A 13,350-nucleotide genomic window follows, 5' to 3' on the forward strand; every position below is an offset into this window, starting at 1 on the left:
AAGTGAAGTAGAGCTGCAAAGATTTATCTAATAATTAATAAATGTTCAACTATTAGATAGAAACCACCTCCTGAAGCTAAAAAAACAACTATTTTAATCCTTCATGCATGAATTATGAGAGCATTAATCAAGATTTTTTTCTTTATTCATCTTTGGGCATTAAAAAAAACAATGCGATTTAATTTTTTTTTTTTTTAATGAAGCTATTTTTCATGTAGTTTCAAAAATGTCCACCAAGCTGGACACCATGTGTTTAACCCTTTCATGCATGAAATATGAGAACCTTAATCATGATTCTTCCCTCGTTTTAATTCCTCTTTAGGCATGAAAAAAAAAAAAAAAAAAAAGCGATTGACAGCTTTTTATGAACCTATTTTTCATGGAGTTGCAAAAATGTCCACGCAAATGGATATGATGTGTTTAATTTTTGAAGCCAAGAAATGTGTATTTACTGATATACTGTGAAAACTATGAAATAAAAACACTTTTAATGCTGCTAATCTGATGCCTTCTCATATTTAAACATACTCTAATACTAGTTACTGCTCACTTCAAGGGGATAATATGCAAAAATACCCATTTTGTTAACCCTTTCATGCATAGTGGTCACTCCAGTGGACAGCTATTTTACAGCTGTTCTCTTGTATATTCATGGATTTTGTTGTTCTTTTTTTTTTTTTTTTTTTTTTTTTTTTTTTTACACATATCTTTATTAAAGTTTTAAGACACTACATATCTTTTCTGGCATGAATTGGTAACATTATGTAGATCTCTCCTGAGCATAAACCCCCAGAATCACAAGCCCTCCTCATAGTTTTCACACAGTTTATCAATAAATACATGTTTCTATGTGTCAAAAATTAAACATGTGGTTTATTTTATTTTTTTAAAAATTATTTTTATTTTATTTACTTATTTTTCAATAAATTTCAATAGAAAAACTTCAATCGCATTGTTTTTTTTCATGCCTAAAGAGGAATAAAAACACTAAGGAAAAAAAATTTGATTAAGGTTCTCATAATTCGTGCATGAAAGGGTTAAAGAAAAATGATAATTATAGTCTAATAACAATTGATTTACATTCAAATGTGTTACTGCAGATCAGGTTAATTTATGTTTTCTTGGCTAACCATTGATCCGACTGATGAAGAAGGAAATAGAGCTGCTGCACGTAAGCTTGGCATCAATGACGCGATGGTGAGATGTGGGAGACGGGGTGGGTGCGGCTTGTAGTCAGGTGCGGCTTATAGTCCGGAAGGTACGGCAGTTCTTTTCGTAATGGACATTTATTTCTATCTCTATTGTTCAGTGTAAAATTTCCGAAAAAAGTGGCTCAAACAAGGCCATTTTAAGATGTAAATGGGTCAAAACGGAGTAATGTCCCATCAGAGAGTGAACTTTAATTGATTGCCATTCCAACATTTATTTCTCAACACATGAGTCTAAATATGATTTGCGAGATGTTTGTAAATTTGTTGTACACAAAGCTAAAAAAGAGACAAGAAGAAGATGTATATCTGTTGTTGGAGTTAATCTATGGAATGAGGCCAGCATGGATTTAAGAATGTGTAGCCCATTTTGGATATTCAAAAAAATGGTACGTAAAATAATTTTTGAAGGATACAATTGTTAAGATCTAATAAGTAATAAGGAAATAATTTATTTTTGATTCTACATTGAATTATCATTAATTTGGTGTGTTAAGTTTTCTATTTTTCTGGTTTATTTTCACCTTTTTATGTTTTGCTTGTTTGCATTGGGTTTTTTTTCTTTTTCCTATATTGAATGCTGGGTAGCTGAATTTGTTCTGTAGGACAGGCATTAATATAAGCATTCTGCTTCTGCCTGGGCCTTTTCAGTCATTAACCTGTTGGTAATGTTTGTAGTGTTGTTGTTGACACTGGCTGTATTATTATGTGATAGACTGACAAAAGAATTTCATCAATCATCATCATCAATTTCACCTCCTTGTTTTGGGTAATCCCTTATGGTCCAACTAAAGCAAAAATGAATTTAAAAGTAAAAATGTGGGTCATTTAGCAACACTAATCTGTCAAATTGTCACTAAAATGTCCTGTCAGAGAGATTTCGAATACCGTGTTTTAACCCAAATGGACTTTTTTTGGTGGTTTTCTGTGAATAAATCTGGTTGATTTTACTAAAAAAATGTCCGCTCTTTGTCTCAGTCTCTCACCTGAAAGGAGCACATCAGGGTTTCATCCACACTCATCATACCACCGGCGTTGTCGAACTCTCCGCAGTAGTTGGGAGCTGAGAACAGAGTCACCAGCTGCCTCTTGGCAAAGAACTCATAACCATCTTCTACCACCTGGGAGCGCCAGACACAAGGGGAAATGTAATAACAGGGTGGAAAGGCACTGAATGCTGCCAGGTGTTTTATGTACTTCAGTTCCACTCAGATCAGGGGTCAGTCTAGTCCAGGGGTGTCAAACTCATTTTAGTTCAGGGGCCACATTCAACCCAATTTGATCTCAAGCGGGCCAAACCATTAAAATAATAGCATAAAAACCTATAAATGATGACAACTTCAAGTTTTTCTCTTCATTTTAGTGCAATAAAAAACCTTAAATTATGAAAATATTTACATTTACAAACTATCTTTTCACAAAAAAGATGTGAATAACCAGAAAAAAATGTAATTTCTTAAGAAAAATAAGCTAAATTTTAACAATATTATACTTCAACTTACCACTTGTACATGTGCATTACACACGATGTTACACAAACATAATATTGTTGAAATTTGGAAGTTTTGAATGTGGAACTAAAATAAGAACATCTACAATATTATGTCATCTTATTAACACAACTTCCAAATCGGATCTACAAATCCACAAAACATTTAGTAACAGACAGAACATTGTTAAAATTGTACTTCATTTTCATGTTGTTCACATTCTATTGTAAGGGTTAATAGACTATTATTTGACTTCAGATCACATTGGGCTCAAACCAGTTCAACACCCTTGACTGTTCAGATTTTCAGTGTAATTTTTGCACTCCATAAAATCATGCCACGGGCCGGATTGGAATCTTTTGAGGGCCGGTTTTGGCCCACGGTCCACATGTTTGGCACCTGTGGTCTAGTCCTACAGGCTGAAAGGGTGCGTGTTTGTCTCACCTGGTGGGCTCTACAGATGAGGTCCAGGTCATGACGGTTGAGGAATTTACTGACCACATCGGCCCCGAAAGTGAAGGAGACGCCGCGGTCGTTTTCCCCCCAGCCTTGGACGTCCTTATCTGGGTCCGACCACAGCAGATCGCACAGGAGGCCTGAAAGAAACACAATGAAATTCCAAATCTCAGCCCGTTTCTGGAAGGGTTCAAGGGTTTATGTTAAAATGTGACAGGACACTAACTGCTTTTTCCAGGAAATGCTTAGATGATTGTTACACCAAGCTAATTTAATCCCGGTCTGAATAGGAGTTCCCACAGGAAAAAACAAGATTTATGTCTGTCTGACCTGCAATCAAACACTCAGATGTGGTTTATCCCTAGTTTTTGGGCATTTCTTAGATAAGGATGCCCATGGGGTGTTGTTTAAGGCCATAAAAAGGAGGCATTTGACCAAGTTTTAACCAAGAATTGATTTTTTTTTTTTTTTTTTTTTTTTTCTAGATCGATTTTCAGACCCAAATAAAACATTTGAAGAGGCAGATCATTTTTGTTAATCTTGGAGTTGCTCTGTTCTGTCAATGTTCAGGCTGAAAATTCACAGAATCCCAGAGTTTCTTTCAACAAAAATCCATTTAAGTTTCTAAAAGTTGTATCTGCTTGAGCTACAGGAACTTGAGAAGAGGAAAAACCATAAATATGCGTTCAGAATATTATTGATGACAGGGGAGGAAAAAGCATCTCCATCATAACCTACTGAACAAATCTTTTATTTTTGTATTATTTATTTCAACAAGTGGACTGGTTTAGAATGTAAATGTCAAGAGTTTTATGAACATAATCTGGAAAACTGGCAGTTCCTTGAAACATGATGTCATTAGTTGCAGCTCAGTATCAAAATATTACAATTAGGAGCTCAAGGTCTGCTTTTCAAGTCCCAACAGATTTACAACGCCTCAGTTAGGTATTAAAATGTGTCTATATATACACGCATATATATATAAACACACACATGTACATTCTTCACTTCCAAATACATTCAGTCTCCCTGAAAGTCCATAAGAGGATCTGAGACCGGAGCGGCCGGGGTCTGAACACTGGCATCCATATAAGGACAAGAACGGGCAGGTTTCAGAAAGAGGAGCAAAGGATCAGACAGTGGTTTCACTTCCACAGCTCTACAGTGACCGTCTATTAAAGCCACAGAGGCGGAAACATATTGGAAATGTGTAACAGAAGCTGAAAATGACATATAAACTGCTTCTCAAAAGGACAAAAATCAAGAGAAGATGTGATTCTGAGCACTGATGCTGTGAAGGAAGGACTACCCACTGTTACCTCCAACTCATCCGATGTGAAATGACTTCTGGGAATCAGGGAACGAATCAACCAACAGCAGTAACTCATTGTGTCTGCTACTACACTTTCTTTCTTTCGGATCCCCATTAGCTGTACCATAGCTACAGCTATTCTTCCTGGGGTCCTAACAACAATCTTTACAACTAGTCAATCGGCTAAAATTTACTTAGGGGGTCAAATGAGTGGCCATTTTTGTCAAAAAAAAAGTTGTAAGAAATGCATAGAACTAAAATAATGCTAATACATTCGTGCACAGACTACTGATATTATTTGACAGTGGAAGCTATATTTTCAGATATACTGGATTTTGAATAGCACGTGTATGTGAAAACTTTTGCTGGTGGACGGACGTGACATTACCCATGATGATCTGGTCAGTACCAGTACTTTACTAGTAATAAACTTATATATTTACTATTGCTAATTCTCCTCTTATTCATAAATGTTAGTATTGTGGATCTAAAACAATAACAGCTGACACAAAAACACAAAAAAATGTGGCAGTGGACGGATGTGACATGGTTGTTACAGATCCCATCATACTGATGCTCGGCAGCCATGTCACTGTTTCCACAAATGATCCCTGTGCAAAAACTAGGATCAGAATTATTTATTGTATAGTTTATCATCATACTAAAGAGTAAATAACAATATAGAATTGTTATTTTTTTTATAAAAATGCTTATTATTAGAAAACTGTTGATTTAATAAGTGACATTCTTAAAAGGACGAATAAATTACTACTATTACATCTTGCCTTGTAAAAATACCACAGAACACAAGTTACCTAAAATACAGAAACTTATAGAATGAGCACTTTATCATGACTTTAATACCAAATCACCACTCATCACCTTGCTAACTGTAGGTATTGTTTTTTGTTTTTTTTCTAATTATTTATTTAATGTTATTTTATTTATTTTTGCTTTTGCTATATTTTCACATCTAGAATGTGTGTAAATACTATGTGCCTCCTGTTCATATTCCTAATGTCTTTTGGTATATACGTATATTTACATGTTTATCTCTAAGTTGGGGGTGGGGACTTATGTTAAGAAGGACAGCAAAAAAGCACACACTGTATGATACATCCATGTTATGCAGTTGAAAATCCATAAATAAAATTATATTAAAAAAAAAAAAAAACGAATGCAAATTACAACACGATTATTTGGGGCCTTTATAATGTACAAATGTACCTTGGCAGCTCACGTCAATAAATCCGCCATAAGAGACAAAGAAAAGATTCTGATTGTGCCGTTCTGCTTACGTAAATACGATGATTTTATTTCATGGAAAAAATATCTGATATTACCTAAATCAGGTATACTAAGATCTCTCCAGCACGTCAGGATTTTGACGAACCAGCATACAACCATTAGCAGCCCATCCCCCCAGAGTTTTACTTCTTTAAAGTCTAAGCAGTTAAAATTCCGATGGTTTTCAATGCAGCACTCCAAAGTGATGCAAAGCTGAAAGATGGAATTTTCACTGGATCCAAAAACCGAACGTGTGATCCAACATTCCCCTCAAAGTTCAACTCTCAACTGTACAAACTGAGTAAATTTTTCCCAAGTGATGATCCACCATCCAAATGATGAGGACGAGCTAAAAGCGTATGACTGGATGTGTTGCAGAATGACACTCAAAATGTATTTTGTTTTCCGTCCAGTTTGGTAATGTTAGTGATGAACAGTTTCATGGAGATATTGGACGGGCTTCAAAACAAACATGATGGGGATTAATGTTCGCTGTACAGTGGAAAAAAACATCACAAATCACAAGAGTAGGAGTAAGAGTAAGTCTGAAAGATTTTGGAACCATTTTGAGTTGATACTTAGGTTTATTTTCATTGGACTTGATGCTAATATCCATTTGAAAGTACATTTGACCAGTTTAACACATATTATATTCAATTTCTGGATACATAATGACAGCATTGGTGCAAGACTGGAAAATTAGTATTTGTATGCCTATGTGTTGGAGAAACAAAGATCAGACATTTTTCCTCTAGCAGCAGAGTTTTTTGCTGTCCAGTATTTCTTGCCACATTGATTTTTGAGTATTTCTACCTCCCATTTCTTTCTTTTCATGATTATTTTTAACATAAGGGTACTTGCATATATATTTCTCACAAATTTTTACCCATAAAAAAGAGAGTGCAGACAATACTTAGCACAAACACTACATTAAATACGGTATATAATAGATGGATGAGGCTTTAAGTTGTTGAAATTCTTAGAATAAAATCAAAACCTTTAGAAACGAAGGCTATAAAAAGAGGAGAGTTCCAGTGTGGAGCTGAAGCGTTGATGAAACTAAATGTTTAAGTACAAGTGGTCATTTCATTAACCAAATTCTTCAGAATTAAGAATAGTCTTTATTGTCATTGTAAAATGAAACATGTACAACAAAATTTAAAAAGTGTCAGATTTCGTTGTACATGCTTCTTGACTGATACGGTGCACTCCTTGGGTTATTTGTATGTTCTAAACAGAGATCTTTTTTGGAACCGGAGCTAAATTTGGACGACCATATTCAGCCTGCTTTAGTTCAGCTGAGTAAAAGTGCTGAAATACACTAAACCATTGTTTCCAAAACTTTTTCTTTTTTTTCTGGGGACCCACTTTTAAGAACGACAAACCTCTGAGGCCCAATTCTTACATCTATAAATCATGAGAAGTGAATTTGTTTTTAAACATTACATTATTATCTTGAACAGGTAAATGAGCCTTTTTTTTAAACTTAGATTTTCATTTTATCAGTACAATGTATACATTTAAATACAGTTCAATTAGTTTCTTTTCCTTTTTCTCAGCTGTATGTGTATTCCTACAAACCTTCATACGCAACACAGGATGGAAATTAAAGAAAACAATAACAATCACACCAAACAAATAATGTCCACTCCAAAAATAAGGCTGTTAGATTTATACTAAGTCAGAAACAGGATGACATTACCTTGATTAACAACACGGGGTTTTGCATCACCAATAAATATTATTGCAGCAACAGAGGTCACTAAATGAGCCATTTTAATGGATGAATAACACTGTTGTTTTATGCAAGTAATTCCATTTATACAGACCTAAATTAAATTTCCTGTCACCCAATAATGAATACTTGGGACTGGATGTACTATAGTGATATTGTTCAACCTTGGGGTTGCAACCCCACATGGGGTCGCCTGGAATTCAAATGGGGACGCCTAAAATTTCTAGTAATTGATAAAAATAAAAACTTACTATTAAAACTAGAAAAGCACTCAGAGAGCGCAGACCTCCGCCAAGGCAGATCAGTGGGCCCCGTGGCCCCCCCACCCAGGATCACCACCAAAATTTAATCATTTGTTCCTTGTGCCAGTATCAACATTTCCTGAAATTTTCATCCGAATCCATCCGTAACTTTTTGAGTTATCTTGCACATGGACAAACAAACAAACAAACAGACAGACAAACCAACGCCAGCAAAAACATAACCTTCTTGGCGGAGATAAATATATGGTGCGTTGAGGGAGACAATCACAATACATAAAAGACCTGACAAACTCTGAAAGCTGAAACTGAAACTGAAGCACTGTGGTACTGTTTATCTGTCAAATGTTCATTGTGGTCAGTTTCAGATGCTGCAGCTCTTTCATAATTCATATGTTTTTTTAGTATTAATTGTCAGCCTCGTAAATCCAAGCTGGACTGACTGTACATATCCTGACCAAGAAAAATAAAATTCTCACTTTGTGCAGTAATCTACACCTGGCTTTTCTGCATTCGTCCATAATAATATAATCTATATAGACTAAAAGTCATCTAAAATTAACGTTTATTTGCAACATAGTATAGCAAACTACTACATGATCAAAAACAAATTATTTTAGCAAAAAAAAAAAAAAAAAAAAAAGTCTCCATTTTGAATGTCTGGGGTCGCCACAAATTTGTGATGTTAAAATGGGGTCATGGGCTAAAAAAGGCTGGGAACCACTGTACTGTAGCTTTGACACGACAGTAAAAACTAAATGACTAGTGACAGACAGAAAATATTGAGTCAGTGGGCGTCCATGGCCTACCTGTGTCGGGCACGTCTGTAGGTCTCATGATGCGTCTGATCTGCTCCATCGACTGCAGGTCAGGAGAGAGACCTGCCCACAAACACAACAATAATCAATCTAAAGCATCGCTGTTTAAATCCTTACAACAATGCAGGTATTAGACCCATATCAGTGAAGCGATAAACTTGCTTTGTCCCATTTTTTTTGCATCAGATTAGTAAAACCGAAAATCCTGCGAGCTCAGAGAGTTCACGAACTTTATCTTTCATATGCTGGATAACATATCGTGTAAGCAGAGGAAAGTACAGGCTGAGCTCTGACGGACAGCTCGGCAGCGGACCCCAAGGACAAAACAAGAGTGATGAAATACGTTTCAAAACACAACCAACTGTGCTCTATCTGTCCTGGGTCTGACAAACCAAAACACCCTTCATTTAATGATGGTCGACATGAATACCTCCGTGACAGCAGAAGATCTTCTCGTCCACTATGGCGGCGATGGGCAGGCAGTTGAAGCAGTCGGTGAAAGTCTTCCACAGTTTGATGTTAAATCTGCGTTTACCTGCAAAGGAAAAACATGTCAGGAGTGAGGTCTCTTGGCAAAGCGTATTTGTGAGAGGCTTTTAAGATGTGAGACACTTTGGGAATTCACTGTAGTCCATGTTAACTAAAGATACTGTGTATGTTTCTACTATCTGACTAATCTAAAAACCTCACAGCAGCTTTAACATTTACAGCTTAAAACATAAAAATTCACACGACTTTATTCAAGACGTGTTCTGCTATTCTGTGTTACACTAACTGACATTATGATTTAACAGACGTGTTAAGAGGTTATCTATCAGCTCTTCTAAACATCCTGGATCTGCTATAAAAAGAAAATCCCACTCCATGCTGGAATGTAAACCATTTGTGGTTTGAGCAACCCCCGTAAAAGCTAACATGTTAAAGACAAAAAGGCACACTTATTGAGTCAGTTTGATCATTTAGCTGGAAAAAAAAAAAAAAGACTCCTTGAAATCTAAACAGTCTGATGCAACAAGACACAGTCCTGGATCTGCTCAGTGCTTATCCATTAACCAGAGCACAGTTTAAGAAAGTCATTATTCAGTAATTATTACCAGTTTTTGTTCAGTTAAGCTGCTCATTGTCTCAAGAAACACAACAAACCCCTCTTATTCTTCTGTTGGGAAGAAAATACAACGCAACATTTAAATCCTCCCTGTTCAGAGCCACCTAAAGCTCTCGTCATATTTTGCTAAACCCACTTTTATTAGTCTTTGGTACATTTATTTGTGTATTTGCGGTCCCTAATAGTTCAAAAAGTTTGAATTTGAACCCTCCAGGTGCTGCAAAGCTATCTTTATATTCATTCCGGCAAAAACTGAGTGGATTTCTACAACCCGTTTTAATTCCTGCTTCATTTGTTACGTTTTATAACTAGTTAGAGACTCCCGACGAACATTTCTCCGAGTACGCCATAATTGTTTATCAGCAGCGGTGGTTCAAGTCAATTACCTAAAATGTTCAGTTGTTGTATAAATGAACACAAGTGGCTGAACAGGACAGAAAGCACGGTCAACAAAGTGGAGGGGGTGGGACATGAAGTGGCTCATTTGCATTTAAAGGGCCAGCGCTCAAAACGCCTTTCTGGTGTCATTACTCAGAAATAGGGTTGAAGATGGACCCGTGGAGTCGAATTAATGAAGAATTCAGACCCAAGCATAGCATTTACAGTTTATGTAGACCACAGGGAAAAGTTTTTAAAATGCATAATTCCATTTAAAAAAGCAAAATATCACTCCTTTAAGACCTGAGCTGAAAGAGGTTGTATGCTCCTTTCTGTTAATAAGAATCAGAATGCTTTATTAATTTACTAATTCCAGAGGGAAATTATTAGTTTTGCTAACTAGGCTATTTGTTTTGTAATAGTGTTGCACATCAGTGCAGCAAAATGGTTCATCTTTACTGCACTTTTCACAACAGAAGGTCTTTATGTCCCTTTTTAATGTATGTTTAAGGACATAATAAACTAGTTAATGGTGATTGTGTTAGCTCCAAAACAAATATACCCACATGACATTTCCCTCCAAACTGAGCATATGGCTAAATAACCAACTCAAAAATAAAACTTAAATTAAATTGTAAGTTTTCATGTCAAAGTAGAGCACATCAATCCAAAACTGATTAAATAAATAAATAAGCTAATCCTACAACACCCATTGGTAAGCTATCTTACTACCAGCTTTAATGCACTAGTGATATCAGGAAATGCTAGCAACACTTTATTTTAGATGCATAACCTCCAAAAATGAGTTTGATAACCTGTCAAAAGAGCAAACCGTAATGATACAGCCCATTTTTGGCATTTGTATCATAGTTTCCTCAGTAGTCTCAATATGTTAACAATAACAAGATGTTTTGCTAGTCTTGTTAGCTACAAAATATAGCAACTCTTAAAGGTTATCCTGATGTCTACAGCAAAATATATGCAAGTAGAAATCATATTATGGCATTCTACAAAGTGTAGGTCAAAGGACAGAGGGAGGTGAAGAGGAAATTGTACCGAATGTAAAGTCCTTGAGACTAATTTGTGATATTGATAAACTGACAAACAGGGATATTCTCCTTAAATTTTAAGCAGAGCAATACTTTACTCAATCAGCATCTTTACAGGACGAGTAAAATTTTAACCACAAAACATTTGGAAAATTCTAGTACTATATTGCTGTGCTTTGCTTATTATTTCATAATGGTCTATACAGTTTTTTTGTATATAGTGTAATTTGCATGCATATATATATATATATCTTTACTTATTTTTAGACACTTTATTTTTACATTCTATCTTTTAGTCTATAATTTTGTGGGAGTCTGATGGTGAGTCAGTGCAGTGAAGTTTAGCTGGTGTATGCTGTTTTGAATGATAATAAGCCTATAAATACTCGATTCTATTCTGTTTTTTGAATACTCTCTGAGGTTCATTTGCTTGCTTAACTACTGCTGAGCCCACACACTTGCATGCTCGGAGACTGACATAATGGAACCGGATAAACCTCATTGGGAACTGAAAGTGAAACGTTCTGGCATCTCCAGTAGAGAACAGATGCTCACACTCGTCATAGAAGCCATAGATGCGGTTGATGGAGGCACACTCGTGGTTGCCCCTGAGCAGGAAGAAGTTCTCGGGGTATTTGATCTTGTACGCCAGCAGCAGACAGATGGTTTCCAGGGACTGCTTCCCTCTGTCTACGTAGTCACCGAGGAACAGGTAGTTGGCCTCTGGAGGGAAGCCGCCATACTCGAAGAGCCTCAGCAGGTCTGTGTACTGTCCGTGGATATCACCTGGGACGACAGACAGATGGGAGACGGTGATGAGGTTCATGGTGACAGCCGGGTGTCAAACTCAGAACTGCTTAGACGACATCAAGTATCCAAAAAATGTCCATTTCAGTAACTAAGGAGTAAATCTCATCAGCATCAGTGCAGCTTTTATACATTCTATCAGTAATATGCTGAGAGTAATATGTAAACTCACTGTGGTGATTGTTTTCGTGTTGTAAAATTGCCTCAGTTGAAAAAACAAAAAACAAAAAAACAGATAAATTAAGCTAAACCACAATGAGGTAAATTGATTTATATACCATTTAAGTTTTTTAACTAGTTTCAGGGAATAAATACAACAGTGTATTGAGCTTCTTGAGGTTTAAGAGGCAATATGATGAGGAAAAAACAGCAAAGTCATAAACTGACAATATTCTGAGAGAAAAATGTGCAAATTTACAAAAAAAAAAAATTATCCAGCCCTATGAATAAGTCCATTGATGTTTCAGTATCAAACCTATGATACTATGTGCATAATTGTGATTTGTTTGCCAAATAAAAAGCCTTTGGAACTAATACAAATATTATTATCATTATTATTATTTTCATCACTGTTCTTCAATGTACTCAGATATATGTAGAGAAAAAAATCTTCCAGAAATCCATCCTTGAAGTTTGCAAAAACAAAAAGAGTTTTTTTTCCCCAAAACGTAGCTTCATTCTGGTCCTGAATGTACAACTTTAATCTCATGCAATTTGAGTTTTCTAGTGAAATATCAACTCCTCACCCTGTGGCTTCACCACACAAATTTACAAGTCATTTTCTTTTCGTTCCAATAGTAAACTGGTGTTGAAAAACATATTTAAGGTCCAAAATGTGCTATTAATCCTGTTATGAAAACTAACTGATTGAAGGACACCCGGTCCGATCAGATAGATGACGGTACTGACCACAGATTTTGAGCGGAGCCTCCAGCTCCAGGAGGATTGGCTGACTGAGGAAGATCTCCCGGGACTTGATGCAGAGGCCCCGCACCTCAGCCTCCGTCATCTGGACAATCTTCCCTGGACGACATCCTCGCACTGGTGAGGAGAGAGAGAGGAGAGGAGTAAGGATCACTAACGCCAAATCATGTAATACAACAGACCTATCCAACCCACAGCCCTCAATGTTCTTTTAAGTATTTTTACTGCAGGAACTTATTGATTAATACACCTCCAGCTTCCTCAGGTTCATTTTACATCAACGTTAAACTAAATAAGGGAGGCAGAGTTTAGTCAACAGACAGGATGGAAATAGCCTGTGTGGGTATTGTGGACGTTGTTGGGAATGTTTTTGGAGACACTTCCTGTTGTGTAACGGAGGAAAAGAGTCACAGCGGTTACATGAGCAGCAGCTGGAGATTCAAATGAACAGCACGGTCAGGTGAAACTCCACAATAACTGACGTTTTTCCCAATTAAATCGAATTCAATCATCTATTAATT

At 36.2% G+C, this 13,350-nt stretch overlaps 1 protein-coding gene across 1 annotated transcript in view; it reads right to left on the bottom strand.

The window, feature by feature from the left end:
- The window catches only part of LOC115438741 (serine/threonine-protein phosphatase PP1-beta catalytic subunit), a 40,661-nt gene that overhangs the window by 844 nt on the left and 26,467 nt on the right, over nt 1-13,350 (bottom strand). The window contains exons 2-7 of the mRNA XM_030162530.1: nt 12,815-12,946; nt 11,654-11,884; nt 8,997-9,101; nt 8,558-8,629; nt 3,143-3,294; nt 2,195-2,329 (exon numbers count right to left, since the gene is read on the bottom strand). Of these exons, the coding sequence (XP_030018390.1) occupies nt 2,195-2,329; nt 3,143-3,294; nt 8,558-8,629; nt 8,997-9,101; nt 11,654-11,884; nt 12,815-12,946 (827 nt within the window). The remainder of the gene's footprint in view (nt 1-2,194; nt 2,330-3,142; nt 3,295-8,557; nt 8,630-8,996; nt 9,102-11,653; nt 11,885-12,814; nt 12,947-13,350) is intronic.

Source organism: Sphaeramia orbicularis, chromosome 18 (genome assembly GCF_902148855.1).
Source record: "Sphaeramia orbicularis chromosome 18, fSphaOr1.1, whole genome shotgun sequence".
NCBI lineage: Eukaryota > Metazoa > Chordata > Actinopteri > Kurtiformes > Apogonidae > Sphaeramia > Sphaeramia orbicularis.